Raw genomic sequence first — 15,704 nt, forward strand, 5'->3', positions numbered from 1 at the left:
TATAAGAAAATCAAGGAACCGGGTTTCTTTGCCTAGTGCCAGTTCCAGAATTGGGTGACACAGTGGAGCAGATTTGCCCTCGAGTCAGTACATCCATTCCACTGTATCACAGAGTCTGTTGCTATCTTGGTATTTTAAATTAAAGTAAGTGGCACTGCCTCCTCGTGCAGGTGCCGCATTCACCTGCAATAATGCTGTAATTCCAAAGTGGTTGCTGCCTGTAGTAATGGCAATCCCCGAATGAGATAGTGGGCACCAAATTTCACTATATATGTAGACTAGGTCTAGTAGGACAAGCATAATGCAGTTATAAAATCAGCTAAAGAAAATGTTCCGCTCTTCTCCCCACTGCTCTTGTTCGCTTTTCTGGGAGGCAGTGGGGAGGAAGAGCATACAGCCTGATCCGGCGGGGAGGTGTGGGAAGCCAGATCGGGCGCTCTCTTTCCTGCTCCCTCCTAACTTATCTTACTTACTTGTTTTACTTCTCTCCAACACCTTTTCTGTCCCTTTGAAGAAATGCGGCTCCATGAATGTTAAAGAGGTAAGTATTTCTCAGTTGCAGTGAATAGATAGAATAAACTGTAGAAAACTAAACAGCAGAAAGAAGAAGAGAAATAACAATTTTAACAGTGTAGGGGATAATGAAGGTAATTCCTTCCACAACCAGTCCAGACAATCTTCTATACTAAAGAGGAGACATCCGTTCCTTCAGTTGTTTTTAAGTTTTTTATAAGTGCTCAGTTTATTCACCAAGTTCAAAGGTCTGCATCTCTAATGGGGGCACTAATGTTTACGAAATTGTGGAACTCATCAGGAATGTTATTATTCATGATTAAAGGTGTAATGATACCTTTGGTGATAAAGGTTTTAGAATGAATGAATGGTATGTGCATCTACAGATGAGAATTTGCATGTGTGTAAAAAAGATTTGTGTTTGTAAAAAAAATATTTACACGAGTTACAATTTTTTTTGTTAAGGTCTGGTTACAGATACAAAGAAAAAAAAAACTCTGCGCTCAGATTCTTGGCTGTGTGTGGATTTCAACTTACAAGTACAAATTTTGACCCGATTTTTCTTCCTTTCAGCTGATTGGTCAATGGCATGTCAATCACAAATTTAGCACTCCTTCAACAGCCAAACACATCTGTTCGCTGATTGGATTGTTACATTTGTGATTGATATGACATTGGCCAATCAGCTGAAAGGAAGAAAAATCGGGTCAAAATTTGCAATGTGTGAGCTGTCAGTAAATAAGATATCTTGTGTGAGATAAGAGCACCTTTGTAAATAGTTGTTTAAACATTGCTTGTAATTGTGTATTCACTGTATATATTGAGCACTGCAGCAGATTTAGTAGGAGTGAGAAGCCCTTTTTTGTTGAACCCTTTTTCTCATGTTTTGGACAAGGGAGTGTAGGTTAGAAAATTGTCTTTTGTTTGCATTTGTTTTAAAAGGAAAGCTTAAGGAACATTAGAAATCTTTCTGTTTGTTATTTTGGGCATGGCTCATGTCCGAAGTAAATAAATTGCTGCTAGCACCTTCATGCGCCTTTGCTGACCTTTCTCAGGAGTGGTTGGAGCGTGGAGTTGCACCTTCATGTTGGGTCCCGGTTACTCCTAGGCCGGGACATAACACCATGCGGGACGCGTCCCTAGGAATGCTATCAAAGTCTGTCAGAAGTGAGAGTCTAGGATCTCGCTGACTGGGCCTCTGCTAGAAATTCCCAGTGCACCCTTACTATACACTTGAGTGTGCCTGGTCTGTCCAGCATCCTCCCCCCCCGCCACCTGATCCAACTCACCACCAGATGGCAATCAGTTGATAGCTTAGTGCCAATCTTCACTCAAGTGTACAGAACATACAGAACTGAAGATACAATTACAAAATCAATCATCCTGGTCCCATGTGCACCCTATGGACAAATGGTGGTTTGCACATTCATCCAGTAAACGAACACTGTTCAGGTTCAGGTCAGGCAAGCTTTAGGCTGTTTCAAAACATTTGTGGAGAAATTTGAATTCCCTTAATAATAAGAAAAAAGTTATCTTCTACAATACTAAAGACTTGTAATAACTGATGTGTTGATGTAATGATTTTACAGTGTATCTGTCATGATCCAGAGTTTGTGACTCCGTGTTTATGTTTTAGTAGTTATTATTATTCTGGGTTTTGTTTTCATGTTCCTATGTGTTCCCCAGTCTGTGTGAAGATTGTGTGTTGTGTCATTGCGTGTATGTCTTTCGATCGTGGCTCAAGAGTTAGGAGTTCGCCTTGTAATCGGAAGGTTGCCGGTTCGAGCCCCGGCTTGGACAGTCTCGGTCGTTGTGTCCTTGGGCAAGACACTTCACCCGTTGCCTACTGGTGGTGGTCAGAGGGCCCGGTGGCGCCAGTGTCCGGCAGCCTCGCCTCTGTCAGTGCGCCCCAGGGTGGCTGTGGTTACAATGTAGCTTGCCATCACCAGTGTGCGAATGTGTGTGTGAATGGGTGGATGACTGGATATGTAAAGCGCTTTGGGGTCATTAGGGACTAGTAAAAGCGCTATATAAATACAGGCCATTTACCATTTCCTGTTTTATTTTGAAGGTCTGCGTCTTATGTGAGTGTTTTCAGTTTGCCTCCCGAGTCTCGTCACGTTAATCACTCCCAGCTGTGTGTGATCTCCCTGTGTTCTCTGAGTGTTTTTAAGTCTTGTCTTCTGTCTTAGTCGTTGCTGGTTCGTCTATGTTGTTTCCCCTTGGTCTCCCTGTGTCTCTCAGTATGTATTTCCCCGGACCTCCCTGCATCTTCGTTTCTGGTTTGTTTTGTTAGTTTTACCCAGTTTAGGTTTTCCAGTTTCATGTTCACCCACCATTGCTGTTTGTACCCACTCCTGTAAATAAACACTCACCTGCACCAGAGCTGCCGCCTTTTGGGTCCTTTCTACAACTCCACACGTCTGCCACACCGGACGTGACAGTATCTTATTTAAAACAAACAAAAACTCAGGAATATCTGTCAAAAGAAAAGAATGCCACCGTTTGTCCCTCCTCCTCCTCCTCCTCTGTGTTGCAGCTATAAATATTAGTAGAAGCTTATTTTTGTCTTGTTCAACCTGGAGGGAAGCAGCTGAGTTTATTGTTATGAGTTCTTAATATGTAAGAATCTGTGTAATTGAATCTTAAATCGTTTAAAGTATAAAACTACTTGCTGTTTGTTTTTGATTGCTAATGTGGACATTGTACAACAGGTGCAACAGCTGCTGAGAAGGAACATGACATAATCAGGTAAAACAGCATTTGAATGGTATCATAGAAACGTTGCTCAGCTATATTGATGTCTGGTATTTCTTTCTAATGAATATAATATATCATTATTACTGATCTATCTTATCCACTGTAACATATTATAGAGAAAATGGGAAACTCAAGTGAGATTGTTTCATTTGTGCTGTCTGCTTATGGAAATATTGGAGAGTTGAAATACCTTTATTTCATCATAATACTCGTCTGGTACCTCTCTATATGTGTGGCCAACACAGTCCTTATTGTGGTCATACGTGTGGACAGAAGACTGCATGAGCCAATGTATATACTGCTCAGCAACTTATGTGTGAATGAAATAAATGCCAGCACATCACTGTATCCTCTTTTGCTCTCACAGATGTTTTCAGACAGCCACGAGGTGACTGTGCCGTGGTGTTTTCTGCAGATGTGTTGTTTGTACACAAGTGCACCTGCTGAGCTTTGCAGTTTAGCAGCCATGGCCTATGACAGATATATCTCAATCTGTCATCCATTACGCTATAATATCATTATGAACACAGAGAGAGTGTTTTTGATGATTCTGCTTGTGTGGGTGTATTCATTTCTTAGTTTTATTTTCTCATTTTCATTCATCTTCAGTTTGAAGTTTTGTGGAAATATTATTCACAGCGTGTATTGTGACCACCAATTAATAATTAGACTTTCATGTCCAGTTTCAATCCAAAGCTTTATTTCTGATATATCCTTCGCAATTCTGAGTGTTTTCATACCCTTCAGTCTCATTTTAGTCTCTTACATGAAGATTTTGGGAGTTTGTCGAAAAACATCGAAAGAAAACAAGCAGAAAGCTGTGACTACTTGCACCCCTCAGATCATCTCTGTGTCAAACCTGTTTGTCGGGTACATATTTTACTTTATTGACTTCAGGTCTGTAGTTTCTCAGGTACCAGATGAAGTTCATATAATTTTGCCTATGTATGTCCTCATTTTTCAACCAATGCTCACCCCATTTATGTATGGATTTAATTTACCAAAGATAAGGCAATCATATCAAAGGTTTCTGTTTGAGAGAAAATAAATATCTTTGTTCAAAATGAGGCTCTTTTAGAGCATCTTTGCTCTGTAGGAGAATAACATTCAGCATTCATATTATGGGTCAAAGACATATTTGAATTCACACCAATGCAATTCTTTATTTTAAAATAATTTTGCAAAAGCTACTTTTCGGCATGTAATATTCCCTGTATACTAAACAAAACAATGTATTAAATACTCTAAAACTGTGCCTTTTTATGAAGTTATTTAAAATAAAGTACATATATATGCAGAAAGATCATGCTCATGAACTTATACCAACGTACAGCAAATGCACACAAGATCTTGTCACTGGATGCAATGTTACTCCAATGGCCGAACAACAGAGATGGAATATCCAACCCCTTTTCATGAAGTTCCACATAGAACACAGGCCTACAATCACAAATGCAGACTAACTCATGCATAAACACACAAACAAACAAACCCCAGTTATTATTATTACTATTATTATTATTGTAACAAGAAAAGCAAAGAATTGGTTTTCTTTGCCTAGTGCCAGTTCCACACCTACAATAATGCCGCAGCTACAGGTGACTGTAGTTCCAAAGTGCTTGCTGCCCGTAATAATGGTAATCCCTGAATGAGATAGTGGGCACTAAATTTCAGTATATGTTTAGATTAGTTCAGGTAGGACAAGCATAGTGCAGTTATAATATCAGCTAAAGCAAAAACTCAGGTGTGGGAGGCCATGGAATAAGACGCAGGGCCTACTGGGAGCAATTTTTGTAAAATTTAAGTTCACTCAGGAGAAGAAAACAGTCCTCTACTCAGACAGAGCATAGTGCTGGTCGGGTGCCACTTACTTTAATTTAAGATACTAAGATAGTGACACACTCTATGAGGGCAAATCGCTCCACTGTGTCACTCAATTCTGACTGTCCGGACAGGATTTGACCAACCTGCAGACAGCAAACAAACAGTGGGCCGACTGTTCAGCAAGCACTTCCTTTTTTAATCTCCAAATTTTACGAGTGGCTCTCACACAGAAAGTACTGAACTGGACAATAGCATTTTCCCCAAAAGAAAAGTGTGTCAAAAAATATGTCTTGTCATATATGCTTCATTTAAGGTGTTACCTGTTCTGTGAATTTATACTGGTAGGGGATAATGAAGGTAATTCCTTCCTTTGCCATTTTTATTAGGAAATGTGAGATTGTGTCGAGCTGACACAATAGCATGAGCTATTTATAGCACGACAGACACCAACCAGCAACGACCTTACAGCCACAGATGGAAGCTGCAGCCTCAACAATGGAGGTGTGGAATATTACATTGAGCCCAGTTGGACCAAAAGTCTTCTTCCATGGTCTCACAAAACTCCTTCCACTCCTACATTTTTGATTTAGAACTTTTGTTAGAACTGGACACTGCTTGGTTTGCCAGAAACATTCTGCTGCCTCAGAAGTCTAACAGACTCAATTCAGTATACACTATCTGGTTTGGAGATTACCACCACTACAGGCAGAAACTACCTTGCAGCCACAATTTTGTGCAGCTACTTGAACATTGCATGTGTAGAATATGGTCCACTCTGAGTCAATTTCCTCAGCTTTCCTTGGAAAACTGTTGAAGTTCTGCTGCAGGTGGGAGTCAAAGATGTCACAGGCTGGTGCTTCTGCCAGGTGTTCCCAGCGCAACCTCACTATGTTTAGGTCCACCAGGTCTTTCCAGCATCCTCTCTGTCACTTTATCCTAATCACTACCAGGTGGTGATCAGCTGACAGTTCAGGTCCTCTCTTCATCCTAGAGTACAGAACAGCAAGTAACTTTGAGCTGCATGAAGGGAGTAAAACAAGCATTTTCTCGGTTAAAACTGTCTTAGCTTAGCCCCTCTATCTTACAGGTGTCAGGGTGCTCGGCCTTTTGTTACACACGAAACAAAATAAAGACAAGAAGTAACAAGGGCAAAACTAAACTAAGACCTAAACTGGAGAAAACTACAATTGACTATGACAACTATGAAGATGATGTGGAGCAGGAACATGAGTGAAGCTATGAAGTATAAACATGAACCAGAAACATGAACATGCCCTGAACCGAAAGACGACTTGACGAGGAATTTTACTTTTATTTGTTTAATTGTTTACTAAATGATTGAGGTGTAAAGAAAACAAAGGGGGGCCTTGCAAAAAAAAGTTTAACCACTGACATAGAATAACCTAAACTAAACTCAAGGCAACCTGATAATACTACAAGAACTTAAAATCCTTTCAATATACCTAAGAAATCACAAATATAACAATAAACTCAAAATGTGGGGTCACAGACCAAGTTGCTGGCATAGTGTTTCTGTGCTCAGTCTCCCTTTTGTGTTTCCATGTTGTTCTTCTTGTGTTTCATCTCATCTCCCCTTTTGTCTCCCTGTTTATCCCTGCTCCTGTGTCTTGCCCGTGAGTCCTGCGGTGTCATGTTCATTTGTATTAGCTGTGTTCCGTGTGTATTTCCACTTCCCTTTTCACCCTTGTGTGTATTTATGTGGTCTTTTGTCATTCATTCTTTGTCAGGTCATCTGAATTTGGGTCCTCCTCTTCTCTCCTCACGATTTTTCCATGGCAGATTGTGACAACATGATAACATGCAGTGCTATCAGGCGGATGCATCTTTCACCCTCTGCCTGCCTTCTCTTCCCTGCTTCTGCTTCAATGTCTTTGTCTAGTCTCGTCTAACTCTAACTCTAACTCCTCAAAGAGTTTCTCAGTCTTGTTCTCTAAAACCTAAAGAATTATGGATTTGATCAACTGGTCCCGTAACAGAATTGACACCTTCCTGGGCTTGGGAGAGCCCGACTGTCTACTGACTACTCAATGGTCGGTTGTGTCGTGCATCTGGCAACACTTTCAATGGAAGACATTGAATAATATCTACCAATTCTGAACCACGGTAACAGAGTTCTGGCTGATTGGAGCTGGTTCGGACCTGGCTTATCGAAGAACAAGTAGCGGTTACAGCTGTTCAAAATCCCATAAGGATGGCCGACATGATAGACGATTGGCAGGGCTGTGAGTTCTCAGACTGTGTTTTGAATGCAATATGGATAAGATCTTGGAGAAGCTCATGGCTCTGCAATATGGATAACATCTTGGAAAAGAACAACGGGAATTGAGAGAATTGGTCACCAGTGATGGACATTAGGCCAACTGTAAAAATTGGATGCAGTTGTTCGCACTAAACACAAACATTCACCATCTTCGCTCATGTGGCTATCCCACTGGCGCAAGCTGCCAAGGTTGAAGCTGACTGGACCAACAAACTTTTCCATGATAACAGGATTGCTGTCAGAACTCTTTGTCCCTCCTTCAAGGCCGCCTGGGTCCACTGGAGACTGTTTACCTTCGCTTAACCGGGCCTGGTGACACTTTCTCTCAGCTGAACACAGGATACACACACACACACACACACGCAAGAAACATGTACACTGATAGTGATACGCCCTCACTATAACCATAGCTGGACTGGCCATTGGGCATACCAGGCATTTGACCAGTGGGCCAATGGTGATTTTTCGTTTTTATGGGCCGATGTTTTTTTTTTCCTTTTTTTCGTAACTGTATAAACACTGAAAGGTGGTGGATTGGCCAGAAGCTGGGAGATGTGTAAAAATAACTTAATTGTTTGGTGGTGGCTATTGCGGAGCTTCCACAGATTCAGTAACATTAGCAAGTGTTGGAGGCGAGATGACGGAAAGGTGAGGCAGAAGGAGGAGAGACCCGAGGTGGCCGCCGGTCTGAGTATCAGGGGAACTGAACTTCAGGTGAGAACTTATGACCTGCAGTCTATCTGGGTCAGATATAAACCAAGTTTAGGTGGAGTTTATTTTTGTTATGCTGACTTTTTACAGTCAGTTACAATAACTCGTACCGAGTACTAGCTAGCACGACGGAGTTGCTATACAGCTGAGTGGGTGCTATGATGTTACTGATAGTGAACTTTATTTTATCTATAAGGTTAGTTATTGGAGTTGCCAACCTTCCTGTAAAAAATCGTCTCGTATCCAGAGAAAATATTACGTGTTTCATGTTGAGCTGAAAAGGAACACAGTTTGTCCCGTACTTCAGCTACAATGAAAAAGACACAAAGCTGGACTTATTCTGTGTCTTTATGCTGCACAGCTGTTTCTTCTTCTCTCATTCTCTCCCCCTCTCTCCTCTGTTGTTATTTCAATCATGAAACTGATTAATGATCAGCTGATCGGCTTTTCTCTCTTGTTTGTTTATTGCCCACTTTGTGCCAGAAAGAAGAAACCAGCGGATGTCGCGTTAACAACAGCAGCACGTTTAAGCTTGATCAGCTGTTGTTAAAATTTATTTTATATAAATTTCTAGTATCAGCTCATGTTTGCTGGAGCCACAGCTGTAAAAGCTGCTGGTCATGATATCGGTTTGGATATGTGGTGAGAGGGAAACATGAAGAGGAAACCAGGAGATGTCCTTACTGAATTATCAGAGCTGAACAGGTGATGGACAAACAGGTTTACCTTTTAGGTGACATGAATGAGTTGAAGGGGAGATATGAACTGTTTCTGAGAGACAAATAACACCAGGATCCTTTTTTTACGAGCTGACAGCTGGTAACAGTGCAGGGGCGGTTGTAGCAAAGTTTTGCCAGGGGCCAGGGAAAGGGGGGCACAAAGAAATACTTTCTTATTCTCATTTAAAATGTCTCGCTTTTAATAAATAATTATCTGATTCTTACAACAAACATTTTCATCTGATGTAAAATGTATAGAAATCCATTATTGTACATAGTAATTTTTTTCAGGGTCCTATCATAATTTCTTCAGAAGTAGCTAAGTATATGATGCCAGTATTTACCCACATTTTCTAGATTCTGTACCAGTACTGTGTGTAAAATGCCATCAAAAAGTCAATTAAGTTTTATTCTTTCTTACCTGTGCAGAGAATAGGCTTCTCTGTCTTAATTTCAGGTTTCCACCATGTGTTGTAGATAGTTCAGGAGGTTAACTCGACCAAGCAGTCTTTGGGTTTTGGCTAAATACTGTTTAGAATACCAGAACAGGGAGGATGGTGTAGGTTTAAGTTTATTAGATTGATACATATATACCAACAAGACAGTGTACATCACTGTAACAACAGTTTTTGTTTTCATTCAAAGGCTTCATGGTTTTTCCTATAATACCTGGTGCGCCGGTCTCTAGTCAAAATGCCCGGGCCGATTTTTTGTCCCAGTCCAGCTCTGACTATAACCCACCCTCCCTCCAATCCAACGCCTCCTCCCGTGCTTACTTCCCATCCGATGTGGACAGCGGATCAGCTGGAGGTGCAATCGAAGTTTGCAGCGATCCCAGATCCAGCTGTACACACTAGAATATTCTTGCATGTTGCTTGTCTGTGTTTTATTGTGTTATGGTGTGGTGATATCTTTGCATTTCTGGATTATCCTTTTGTGTTACACATTTCAATATTTTTTTTCCCTAGCTTACCTAGCCTGACCTGTCTCCCCAATGTGAAGTTTGTGTATTGTATGTACGGTCGGCAAGGTCTGTCATCTCGGTTGTGGGCAACTGCAACCGAAAAATAAAAATGTCATTTCATCATATCATCGGGGAAGATCAGGGATGTATAGCAGCTTCAATCTTAAATCAGACAAGGATTGGACAACATTCCTCTCCCAAAAATCCAGCAGTTAGTCTCATCAGCCCAGATGTTTACAGACTGTTGTTAAAAGAAAAAGGGATGCTACACGATGGTAAAAATGGACTTGTCCCAACTTATAGCGGCCATCACATTAAAAATGATTGTTTTTCCTAAAAGGCTATGTTGTGAGTAAAATATGGGTTTGTGAGATTTGCAAATGATTGTATTCTCTTTTTATTTAGATTTTGCACTGTGTTCGAACTTCAGAAATGTTGCTTTTAATTTTTTCTATGAACATGAAATTCATTTATGTATGATATTTCACTACTCCAGACCTAAATGTCTGTAGATTCAAATTCCATTTTGAAACACATAACAAACATTTAGAGAAACATGTAGGGACATTAGACTTTCCCTTAAAAACAACACAAAAGTTATCTTCCTCTACAGTTCTGAAAAGCTTTGATATTATATTTTTATAAAGCAGCTTACTTAAAACAAATGTCAGAAACAGACAAAGACAAAACAAAGGAATGTATGCCATTGCCTCCAACCTTGACCCACCCACTTCATTTCTTCTCCTCTTTGCCGTTGCTATAAATGTTAGGCTTTTGTCTCTTTGAGCTGGGAGGGAGAGTAATGACTATAATGTTGTGTTATAATGTCATTTGTTCTTCAGTTCAAATTAATTTCTCAGCTCAAATCTTGAACCTTATATAAAACAGTTTATTGTTTATTATTTCACTGCTTATGTAAACATTTTGTCACGGGTGTCACACCTGTTGAGAATGAATGTGTCATAATGGCATAACAATTATTTGTAAAATAGCATTTAAACAATATAATAGACTTCTCTTGGGCATCTGATACCCATATCTATATCTTAAAGAACCACTGATAACATTATTATTGATTTTGTTCACTGTCTCATATTAAGCAGAAAATGGAAAACTCCAGTGAGATTGTGTCATTTGTGCTGTCTGCTTATGGAAATGTTGGGGATTTAAAATACCTGTATTTAACCATAATATTGTTTTGGTATGTCTCTATATGTGTGGCCAACATAGTTCTTATTGTGGTCATACATGTGGACAGAAGGCTGCATGAGCCAATGTATATACTGCTCAGCAATTTATGTGTGAATGAAATAAATGCCAGCACATCACTGTATCCTCTTTTGCTCTCACAGATGTATTCAGACAGTCATGAAGTGACCCTGCCGTGGTGTTATCTGCAGATGTGTTGTTTGTACACAAGTGCACCTGCTGAGTTTTGGAGTTTAGCAGCCATGGCCTATGACAGATATATTTCAATCTGTCATCCATTACGTTATAATGTCATTATGAACACAGAGAGAGTGCTTAAGATCATTCTGCTTGTGTGGGTTTTTTCATTTCTTATTTTTATACTCTCATTTTCTTTCATCTTCAGTTTGCAGTTTTGTGGAAATATTGTTGACAATGTGTATTGTGAGCACCAATTAATAATTAGACTTTCATGCTCAGTTTCAGTCCAAAGCTCTATATCTATCATATTCTTTGTCATAATGAGTATTTTCATACCATTCAGTCTAATTTCAGTCTCTTATGTGAAAATTTTGACAGTCTGTCGAAAAACATCCACAGAAAACAAGCAGAAAGCCATGACGACATGCACCCCTCAGATCGTCTCTGTGTCCAACCTGTTTGTTGGCTGTATTTTTCACTCTATTAACTTCAGGCTTTTAATAAGTCAGGTACCAGATGAAGTCAATATCATTTTACCTATGTATATGCTCATTTGTCAACCAATGCTCACCCCTTTTATGTATGGATTTAATTTGCCAAAGATAAGGCAATCGTGTAAAAGGTTTCTGTTTAAGAGAAAGTAAATGTCTTTGTTCAGCAAAAGACAGTCTTGAAGCCTCTCTGCTGTCTGGTGAAGAAACATTAGGCAACGGGCGTATGGTTTGTAGACATGAAGAAAATAAAATCTGGTAAGTCATATATTTTAATTTCTAAAATGCTGATGTCATTGAATTTTGTATTTTTTTTTTTTAAAGTAACCCTATAACATGTAATTTCCTCTTTTCTCCTGAGATAATCAGCTTTCAGTGAAAGGCTAATGTTATTATTCTGACACACAAATCAATGTATTAAACACACTGGTATGAATAAAATGGTTGGTTTTTTTCAATAATTTAGTTAAAAGTTATAAGTTTAGTAGTTTAGAATAAACCATCAGGCTCATTCAACAACCTAACCCTCAAAAGCATGACGTTTCCCTCAGGCACTAAAACAGATTTTTGTTCATTACACTGTCATCAAAAGGATTTGTGTTTCTCTCCCAAGTGTTTCTCTGCTACAACAAACTTGATTAGTGATCATCAAGTTATTAGGCAGGTGAAAGGTGATGATCAAGGTGGCTAGATCATTTAAATAAGGCATATTAGAACAAGGTTTAGAGTTCATAAGAGAAACTCCATTCATTTTAGGAGCACTGAATAGTGGCATATATCAGCATTCATATCACCTAACATACATTTATACCAATTTACATGAGATAATCGTGAGCTTTTATTAAAGAGTGTCATTGTACAGTTTGAGTCTTCTCCTCAATAAGACGAATGAATGTAATGAGAGAGAAAGTGAGTAAGATTAGATCCCTCAAACAGGTTTGAAGAACAGTTAGGGATCAGGAGTCAGTTCAAGGTCTTACATATTTGACACAATTGGGTAAGCAATAGTGTGTGGATAAAAATGATGATCCATACACATGTGCAGGTCTGTGTGTGTCGGGAGCTGGGAGAAGACTTAATGAAGAGAGATGTAAGGCACCAGGATGCAACAATACTTCAAAGTTAAATGACAGAAATGTAACCAGAGAAAAGGTTCAGGTTCAATCGGGAAGAAAGTAATTAATCTCCCTTACCACATAGTAAATAAGAAGTCTTTTATATTTGATTTGACTAGTGCTGAATTCAAATGTTATTGGCTGAGGCATTTACTTGAGTCATTTTCTGTCTGATTGCCGGTGATGCCTGAACATAGCTACATGGCTGTTTGAGCTCTGCTGTCTTCCTAGAGCTACTGTTACTGTCGCTTAAATAGCTTTCTTACATAATTTCCTTAGGGATTAATAAAGTATTCTGATTCTGATTCTAAATATACGTTGACAACATTTAGGCTAGCTTTAGCATCATCAGAATTGCAACACTTATCATAACTCGGTGAACTAAACAGAATCTTACCTCTGATAAAATATTTACTGTAAACATGAGTGACTGCCATTCTTTGCCGTTCCTTGGTTTTGCACTGATTATTATATCTGATAGTCCAGTAATTGTCTAGCATTTTGACTAAATTAAACTCAAAGATTTTCAAGGCATGGCTGTAGGGCAGCAGGGGAGAGTATTGTTTTGCCCTCCTGGTGAGCAATTCCCTGTAGCTCTGATATCACATGAGAATTATGAATTGTCCTACTTGGAGACTTCAGAGCTCTCATTGGCAACAACAGGTAAAACTGGAGAGGTGTGATTAGGAGGAATGGCCTGCCTGACCCAAACTTTAGTGGTGTCCTATTGTTGGACTTCTTTGCAAATCACAACTTTTCCATAACGAAGTTCGCAGTTGAGGTGCTGTTGACATTAGTTGAGGATATCGCAAGGCGCTGGATGAAATACTTCAAGGATCTCTATAATTCCACTACCACACCTTCCATTGCGGAACCTGAGTCTGAAGATGAGGGTGGCAGCTCACCTATCACTAGTGGTTAGGTCACTGAGGTAGTTAATTAATATCTGGTATAGTCCCCTGATGAGATTCCCCCCTGAGTTCCTTAAGGTCCTGGATGTTGTTGGGCTTTCTTGGTTGACACGCCTCTGCTGCATTCCATGTAGATCTGGGGTAGTGCTTCTGGATTGGCAGATTGGAGCTCTGATTTTGATCTTTAAGAAGACAGACTGGAGGGTGTGTTCTAAATATAGATGGATCACACCTAAACTAATGATACGTCAGGCAGTAATGCCTAGCCGAAAGTCCCAGGTATTTTCCTAGTGACCACTGTGAAAGGGGCAAGACTGGAGGATAGCCAGGAAAGACTGGATGTGTGAGTCTAGTCCTCTAACCCACTAGTCCTATAAAGACACGGGCTGACCTGGACAAGAAATGGTAATAAGGCACTCCAAGAGCACATGGGTTAAGGGACTGTGAATACACCAGAATAAAAGCAACTGCAAGTAAAGGGGCCAGCAGTACCACTGCACTACATTAGAATGTCAGATAAGTGAAACTCATAGCCTGGTTTTAAACCACAGCATAAGAGGATCGACCCCTATGAAAAGACCATTGAGGGAACAGTTCACCCTGCCCGGGATAGGGTTACCAGGGCTCTGCCCTGGAACCAGGCCGGGGAGGGTTCCCGAGGGCGAGCGTCTGGTGGCCGGGACTTAGTCCATGGGGCCTGGCCAGGCACAGCCCAAAAAAGGGACATGGGCCCATCTTCCTGCAGGCCCACCACCCGCAGGAGGCACCGTAGGGGTCGGGTGCAACGTGAGCCGGGCGGCGGCCAGGAGCGGAGGTCCTGGCGGACCGATCCCAGGCTACCAAGACTGGCAACTGGGACATGGAATGTCACCTCTCTGGTGGAGAAGGAGCCTGAGCTAGTGCGTGAGGTTGTGAGGTACCGGCTAGTTATAGTCGGGCTCACCTCAAAGCATGGCCTGGGCTCTGGAAGCAGTCTCCTGGAGAGGGGCTGGACTCTGTCTCAGTCCGGAGTTGCACCTGGTGAGAGGCGTTGGGCTGGGGTGGGTATCTGGGTATCCCCTCGGCTTGCTGCTGGTATGTTGGGGTTTCTCCCAGTGGATGAGAGGGTTTGTTCCCTTCACCTTCAGGTCAGGGAACGGGTCCTGACCGTCATCTGTGCTTATGCACCGAGCTGCAGTTCAGAGTACCCAGCCTTCTTGGAGTCGCTGGGTGGGGCACTGGAGGGTGGTCCTCCTGGGGACTCTGTTGTCCTACTGGGGGACTTCAATGCTCATGTGGGCAACAACAGTGAGACCTGGAAGGGCGTGATTGGGAGAATCCCAATCCCGAATCTGAACCCGGGCGGTGTTTTGCTATTGGACTTCTGTGCAAACCACAGTTTGGCCATAACGAACATCATGTTCGAACATAAGAGTATCCATAAGTGCACGTGGCACCAGGACACTCGAGGTCACAGGTCGATGATCGATTTTGTAATCGTATCACCAGACCTGAGGCCATATGTTTTGGACACTCGGGTAAAGAGAGGGGCTGAGCTGTCAACTGATCACCACCTGGTGGTGAGTTGAATCAGGTGGTAAGGGAGGACGTTGGACAGACCTGGCACGCCTAAAGGTACAGTGAGGGTGTGCTGGGAACGTCTAGCAGAGGCCTCGGACCTCGAGATCTTCAACTCACACCTCCAACAGAGCTTCAACAGCATTCCGAGGGAGACTGGGGACATTGAGTAGTAGTAGGTGCCTGTTGTGGTGGTAATCCCCGAACCAAATGGTGGACACCAGAGGTGAGGGGAGCCACCAAGCTGAAGAAGGAGTCCTACTGGGCTTGGTTAGCCTGTGGGACTCCGGAGGCAGCTACTGCCACGGTCACCGGGTCAATCCCCAAGCTCTGTCTGTCCTGGTCGTTGTGTCCTTGGGCAAGACACTTTACCCTACCGCCTACTGGTGTTGGCCAGAGGGGCCGATGGCGCGATATGGCAGCCTCGCTTCTGTCAGTCTGCCCCAGGGCAGCTGTGGCTACAACTGTA

General features: G+C 41.5%; 2 protein-coding genes across 2 annotated transcripts; both read left to right on the forward strand.

Annotated features, from left to right (window-relative positions):
* Window positions 1–3,394: 3,394 nt before the first annotated feature.
* Window positions 3,395–4,321, forward strand: LOC102211827 (olfactory receptor 8-like). Its single transcript, XM_013914575.1, has one exon. It carries the CDS (start codon window positions 3,395–3,397, stop codon window positions 4,319–4,321), a length of 927 nt encoding a protein of 308 aa, XP_013770029.1.
* Window positions 4,322–10,878: 6,557 nt separating this feature from the next.
* On the forward strand, window positions 10,879–11,805 carry LOC102212106 (putative gustatory receptor clone PTE01). The gene has a single exon (XM_013914576.1). The coding sequence runs from the start codon at window positions 10,879–10,881 to the stop codon at window positions 11,803–11,805; it is 927 nt and encodes a 308-aa protein (XP_013770030.1).
* The last annotated feature ends 3,899 nt before the right edge of the window (window positions 11,806–15,704 follow it).

Source organism: Pundamilia nyererei, unplaced genomic scaffold (genome assembly GCF_000239375.1).
Source record: "Pundamilia nyererei isolate P.nyererei 1_Seehausen unplaced genomic scaffold, PunNye1.0 scaffold00206, whole genome shotgun sequence".
In the NCBI taxonomy this organism is placed as follows: Eukaryota; Metazoa; Chordata; class Actinopteri; order Cichliformes; family Cichlidae; genus Pundamilia; species Pundamilia nyererei.

Coding starts and splice junctions, on each gene's coding strand:
- LOC102211827 (XM_013914575.1), top strand. CDS start 3,395: ATGGGAAACTCAAGTGAGATTGTTTCATTTGTGCTGTCTGCTTATGGA.
- LOC102212106 (XM_013914576.1), top strand. CDS start 10,879: ATGGAAAACTCCAGTGAGATTGTGTCATTTGTGCTGTCTGCTTATGGA.